Genomic DNA, 6,747 nt, shown 5'->3' with positions numbered 1-6,747 from the left:
CCACCTGAGCCCGTGCGCCGGCGCCATGGCGGAGCAGGAGAGCCTTGAGTTCGGCAAGGCGGACTTCGTGCTGATGGACAACGTTTCCATGCCCGAGTTCATGGCCAACCTCCGACTCAGGTGAGGGCGGAGCGACTGTGCGCCGCGGGGCGAGGCTGCGCTTGCCCGAGAGGGGGCGCCCTTTCGGTGCGGCGGGAATAGGGTGTCAGGGGCGCACCGAGCTGAGGGATGGAGCGCTGAGGAGTTGGGGTGTCCCGGGGTCCGCTGAGTTCACTGGTCGCGCTTTCCAGGGAGGGGACGCCCCGGGGCGCGGCTGCTTGGAAGTGAGGGGCGTGTCGAGCTGTTTTCCTTACGGGGGCTGTTCCTGGGTGCTGTCTGGACGGAGGTGTAAGGGTTGAACCGAGTTGGAGGCGGCTCTAGGGCACCTCAGGTTGTTGCGCTGCCCCTGGTGAGTGATGTGGGCGAGCCAGATGAACGAATGGAAACAAAAGTGAAGGAAAATAAAAACTAGGGAGACCCGGGAGCCCGGAAAGCCCTGGGAAGACTGAAGGCTTATTTTGGAGAGAGGCTTGGGGCTCATCCCGCTTCACACTTGCTTTTCTTTTTCTTTCTCTCTCCTTTTTTCCTGGCGTGGTTCCATCATGTCATTCGGGATGCCATGAGTGATCTCTGAGCTGTCTGTTCCGGGACGCTGGCTTTTTTTTTTTTTTTTTAGTTACTCTCGAAACGTAATTAGACACGTTTCCAGACATCGAAGAGACTGCTCTGCTTGCCAGTGCCAAGATAAACTGTCTGAATTTGACAAGGCATTCATGGTTTCAATTTTTTCAAGGAGTTATGGATGGAGCCCTTGTATCCCTGAAAATGTAGTTACAACTCAAATCCCCAAAATGGGCTCAAAGACAGATTTGTTTTAGAGCATTTTCTTTATGTGACTCCTCACTTTTGACAAAATAATATGTAAGCAGAGCTTTAGTGCTTTGACTTAAAAAAATTACAGTAAATGGAGTTTCAAAATAACTGTGTGTGTGTGTGTGTGTGTGTATGTGCGCGCGCACGCGCGCGTGCACTGCTCACATATATCCTGGAGTTTTCACCTCATTTTTTGTAAGGTTTATAAATATCACTCCCATTGCTTATAAAGTGAAAATCATTTCTTTTGGGCACTTAACACCTTCTCAGTATTAACCTTTGAAATTGCAGAAATGCTCATCTGCTCTTGACCAACCTCATTATCTCCTAGAGCATGGGACAGAAGCAGAGACCTGAATTTCACACCTGTCCACTGCAAATTGACTTTTGGCTAGTCAGCTGTAGGAGGTTCCTAATTAGTAAAATAATGAGTCTCCAAGATTTTTCAGCACTTCTATCCTGTTTTGCTTTCACATATATTTGGTTGCAAAGACTCTGTGTGTGAGATTGTTAAAGTGAGCCTAACTTAACTCCTATATGCACAGAGAGAACTTTGCGATTTAATTCTGCCTGTGACTATAAGGTATTTATGCACTTCTCACAGAGTTGTGTGAGTGAAAATAGGGAGAAAAGTTGACTATTTCTAGTGGCTTAAATAGTAAGTCAGGAAAACTGCAGAATAGTTAAACCTTTGAAAACTCAGGTGATTCTTTACTGAGTAATTATACAGACTAATTGTTCTGAAAGTTCCAAGGTGGGAGAGCTGCTCAGGAAAATCTTAGTAGAGGGCAGAAGTTGCAGAGGATGGATAAGATTACCAGTCTCATTTGCATGACCTTTGGCTAATGCCCAGGTTTCTGGATCTACCTTTACACCCAATCACAAAGTCAGTGAAGGGCCTGGATGTTAAGATTTGTGCATGTATTTGTGCATATATATCTGTGTACTTAATGACTGAGAATTGGCTGCAACTCTCATTGTGCACAGGTTCAGTAACTCTTCATGATTTACTTATACGGTGGGAGTAGTTGCTTCTTGTTATGTGTTAACACAGTCCCTACAAACAGTAGCAGCCTCTTCTCCAGCTGTATATTCTCACCTGGGAGAAAGCAGTTCTTTCTCTGAGAGTTTGAATTTCCAATCACTTGGAACTCCTTGAGACTGTTTTAGTGTTTCGCTGTATGAGCTCTGGGTTCATGCTGTTGGCAACCCTTGGGCATTTGTTTCATTTGGGGGAAGGTGACTGGAAACCCACTGCAGATCCAGGTGCTGTTATGTAATCCTGCAGTGTATTCACTTGCAAAACATGGGTGGATGGGCCAGTCTGGTTTTATGTAGGGGAAATTGAGTCTATTCTGTCTCCAAGTGGATCTGTTTCTGTGAGTACCATCATTCCTGCCTTCCCCAAGCTGTGGCCCCGTCTCACCCTCCTGTCTGCAGTATCCGATCCCCTGCTTTCCACCTAGATGTTTTTTAAGATCCCCTTCTTTTATGGCTTCTAACGCACCAATTAGGCACTTCAGATTGCACCTGTTTCAGGGGTCCGTATCATCCAATTTTGATTCTTTGGACAGTAGCCCCTAACCATGCTGGGCATGCAGTATACCTTTGTGAAAGTAGCATTTTTTGTGGATATGTGTAGAGAAACAAAAGGCAGTGTCTCAGTTGTTTTTTTTTTTTTTTTTTGAAGCCTTTGTGATATTGCCTGTTTAGAATTATTTTCTTAATACTATTCTGGCCGCCTTTCCCCTTTGAGAACCAAAGCTTGATTTTTTTTTTTTTTTAGACAGCTGCTGTAACTAATGTCAAACCTCTTACTGTGTTTATTGTTCTTAATTGCTATAGGTGTATGTGCGTGTGGGTCCAGATGAGACAAGATTAAGGGGATGATGTGGATTAGTGTGTTAGTGTATTTGAGGAGGCGTTTCAATTTATATTTGTTGCCATTCTTACAGTAACTGCTAGTCTCTTGCAAGCTGTGTCTTTCCCTATAGTGTCTTGATGGGGGAAAATTATTCTAGTTATGCTCTTCCTTTTTTTTTAAAGATTTATTTATTTATGCATACAGAACTGGGGTACAGGCCAGAGGTGTTGGGGGCCAGAGGATTCACCAGTGACAGAGTGGAGAGCCAAACAGGCAGATGCAGTGAAACATACCGCTGAGGGAAGCAGCAAGCAGGTCAGGAGAGATCTGCTGCACCATGTGGGCCACCCCCTGGCCAGGGATTGAACTCGTGATGCAGTGACTGTGGTAGCCTCATAGTACTCATAATACTGCGCCTCAACCCATTGCACCACCAGGGAGGGTCCTGTTTTCTTCCTTTTTGGTGGACATGGAGTTTCTGGTGGCTTGGGCTGTGGTGGTAAGCTCCTCCTCCATTTGCGAGGGTCTGTGCCCAGAGTAAGATTCCTGCACAGGCACCTCCTGCCTTGATGGTTTGGCCTGGCTCCTGCCAATAGCCTTAATGACCACTTGCAACCAAAACCACAGGGTCCACATTCTGCCACATTCTCCTTTCTTTGTTGCCACTTCCTTTTTGGACCTCAGAGCCCTTTGGTTCCTTTTCTCCTTGCTTGGGCAGCTCTTATAGGAAAGTTCTTCCAGTATTAATGCTTGCCTCGTACCCCCTTGCTGATTGAGAGTTCCACCAGCGTGAGCTGCATGGAACAGCTGTTCCTCATTGTGCTTCATCTTCCATAGCCATCAGAGCAAAAGAAAGAGCGCAGGCCACTGCTTGGGAGTGGACTCAGGCCGAGGATGGCGTCCCCGAGAGATGTGCTTTCCATTTCACAGGACAGTGAGACTTACGTTAGGCTTCCATGGGTTCTCTCCTTGCTTTGTTGGTGGTAGTTCCTATTCAGAGAACAAGGCCTCTGCTCAGCCTTTTACCTTGACTACTTAGAATTTTAATTTTTCCTCTTAATGACTTTTCAATAGTCATTTGTAACATTGTGTTTTCCAAAGTAACATGCAACTTCTCATGTTTACGTAACAATACATTTTCAGCCATGATACTATTGACATTTGGGAGTAGATAATAATGGGTTGTCGGAAAAGTCAGGACACATTTTTGCATAGAACAAAATAAGCCAGGACTTTTCCAGCAACCCAATACTTGGTTGTGGAGGCTTCCTGTGCATTTTAGAGTACTTAGGAGCATCCCTGGCCTCTACCCAGTAGATATCAGTAGTACTGTTCCCCTTCCATTGATGACAGCATGTTTCCAGATATTGCCAAATGGGCAAGGGGGCAAAATAACCCCTGTTGAGGATCACTACCCTAGATGGGCAAGGGGGCAAAATAACCCCTGTTGAGGATCACTACCCTGGGCTGTTCTCACTGCCTGGAACATCTTCTTCCTACCCTCATCTCTGCCCTCATCCTCTGCCTATTACTCTTTCTCATCCTTTGAGATCAGTTCTGAGAAGTCTTTCCCAATCCTCCAAGGCAAGGTTACTTATACTCACCAGTGCTCTCTGGATACCTGGCTGCTTGGCTGTTACCTGCATGCCTGCTGACCCAACAAATTGTGACATCCTCAAAGTGTGCAGAAGTGCACCCAGATCATGTGATGCTCTGAAACTCATTACAGTTGGGGCAGGGGAATCACTTTTAAGAAGACTATAAGCTAGGAATGCAAGATTAGATACAGGGCTCCTGAAGGAAGTAGTGTAGGCGAGGCACTCTGCACTACTGTTCGACCTTTTCAACGCGTGAAATTTTTAATTTTAAAAAGCATTCAGTCTTCTCAAAATATTGCACTTATTTTAACACAGCTGTGGGAAAGGGGTGGGAGGAGCGAGTTGTAGAGTTAGCAGAAAAGCAGTGAATAGGCACACACATACACTCACCACACAACCGCTGTACTTTTTCTCTGTGGTTGTTTGGTCATTTGGAAAATGTGATGGGACAAAGGGTCCCTCTTGCTTGCCAGGGAAAAAATCCTTAGGTACCCTGGGTGGTCTTCAAGCAAGTGTAAATCAGCGATTGGTTCAGCGCTCTAGTTAGAAGGCGCTCTCATTAGATTTATAGGAGAGGTGAATACACACTAAATCTCTTTGGCTTCCCTGTGAAATTCTTTGGCAACAACTTTTAGAGGCCTTCGGAAAAGGACAGTTTGCTCTCTGCCTGTTTTGCACATTGGCTTCGTATTGGGACAAAAATGAGAACTTGGGTTTTGGAGCTGCCATTTGGAGTGAATCACTCGCCGTCTTGTTTCCTTTCCTCTGCGGTGACAGATTTCCATGACTATTTTTATGCAGGGTCATTTGCTGACCCTGGAGACTTCTGCTGAATTTAGCTCCCAAATACAGCCAGATGTGGTGAACTCAAGCACTTTGGAGCTGCTACTGGTTTGTTTCATTGCAGGTCCTAAAGGGGTACATTTCTACATTAAAGAGATGAGGTTTGACTTTTAGTTTAGTTTGGAGACAAAAATGTTGAATTTAGTGCTGATAGAAATGTGTTTAATCATCTGTGTGTGAGTTGTCTGCCCTGTGAGTTGGCCTAATGTGGAGAACAGCTAACCAATGTTCTTATGTCTGAGCTAGTCCAGCAAGATGGACCATATCTCAAGGGCTGGCTCCATTTTATGACTCTCCAGCTTCCATTGCTGCTGTGCTGCTGACAGTGGATTGGGTCATAGTGTCCTTGCCCAACCAACATTGGGCTGAACTACTGGGGAATTCTGTTCATGGTGATTCCAGACCCACTGGGGAGATTACCTGTTGATGAGCCTTGCTGACATGGCCCATAAAAATGGCCATTATTGGGCCACCCCAATAATGGCATAGTGGGTTAAAGCACAGCACTAAAGCCACTTCCGCATGAGTTCAATCCCCGCCTGCCCCAGAGGTGACCACATGGCGTGGCAGACCTCTCCTGACCCGTCTGCTGCTCCCCTCAGCAGTGTACTTCATAGATCTGCCTGTTCTGCTCCCCACTCTGTCTCTGGTGAATCCTCTCACCCTCTGCATCTCTGGCCTGTACCCCAGTTCTGTATGAATAAATAAATAAATCTTAAAAAAAAAGGCCATCATTTTTATAATGGGTTCAGAAGGTAACAACATTTTCAAATAAACATTGCAAATCTTTCTGTTAAATTCCTTGGTTGAAATGATAGTTTTATTTCCTGTGAGAAGCAGGTTCCTTTCAGTTCAACTACTATATAGTTACTGGTTAAATAATTTAATTAATGTTTCCCAAATTTTAGTTATTGGCATATATGGAAAGAAGAGAGGGAGAGAAGCTTACAACAGGGAGTAGTTGAAAGAGCATAAGGTTTGAGACCTGACAGATCAAGTTCAAATCCCAGCTTCACTTTTAATCTTTTTTAGCATTATGACTTAGGATGTGCCAATTTCCCTAAACCTCAGTATCCTTACATGTAAAATGATCACCTTTCAGGGTTATTGGGATAAAATCACAGCATGTGTAAAAAGTGCGTGGTCTGTGTTCACTCAACTAATAACTGTTTTCTTGAATTTTTCTCCAAATGGCCTTATATCACTGCCCTGACCCTGTAACTGCTGATGAGCTAGCTAATTTCACCTCTTTTTCTCTCACTGACCCAAGTTTGTTTCCTTAGATTTTGTTTGGGGGTCAAGGATGAAAATTTTCTGGAAGGCATCAGGGTTACCAAGTAGAGAAAGTATGAGCATTGGAGATAGATAGATCTGAGCCTTCATCCTTAGCTGCCACTGCTACCTAGGTGGCCTTTAATGAGTTACTCAGCTTCCCTGAACTTGGGTTTCTTCAGCTGTAAAGAGAACATGTTATTGTGAAGATTAAATTGCAGCACCTGAGCCCTCCCTGGTGGCGCAGTGGGTTAGGAC

The 6,747-nt window shown here is 45.0% G+C and overlaps 1 protein-coding gene across 1 annotated transcript in view; it reads left to right on the top strand.

The window, feature by feature from the left end:
- Positions 1–6: 6 nt before the first annotated feature.
- MYO1D (myosin ID) overlaps positions 7–6,747 on the top strand; it is a 307,276-nt gene continuing 300,535 nt past the window's right edge. The window contains exon 1 of the mRNA XM_004684893.2: positions 7–120. Coding sequence (XP_004684950.1) covers positions 26–120 — 95 coding nt within the window. The 5' untranslated portion in view covers positions 7–25. The remainder of the gene's footprint in view (positions 121–6,747) is intronic.

This window comes from Condylura cristata, unplaced genomic scaffold (genome assembly GCF_000260355.1).
Source record: "Condylura cristata isolate star-nosed mole 26May11 unplaced genomic scaffold, ConCri1.0 scaffold00017, whole genome shotgun sequence".
NCBI lineage: Eukaryota > Metazoa > Chordata > Mammalia > Eulipotyphla > Talpidae > Condylura > Condylura cristata.
This window is presented reverse-complemented; position numbering and strand designations above follow the sequence as displayed.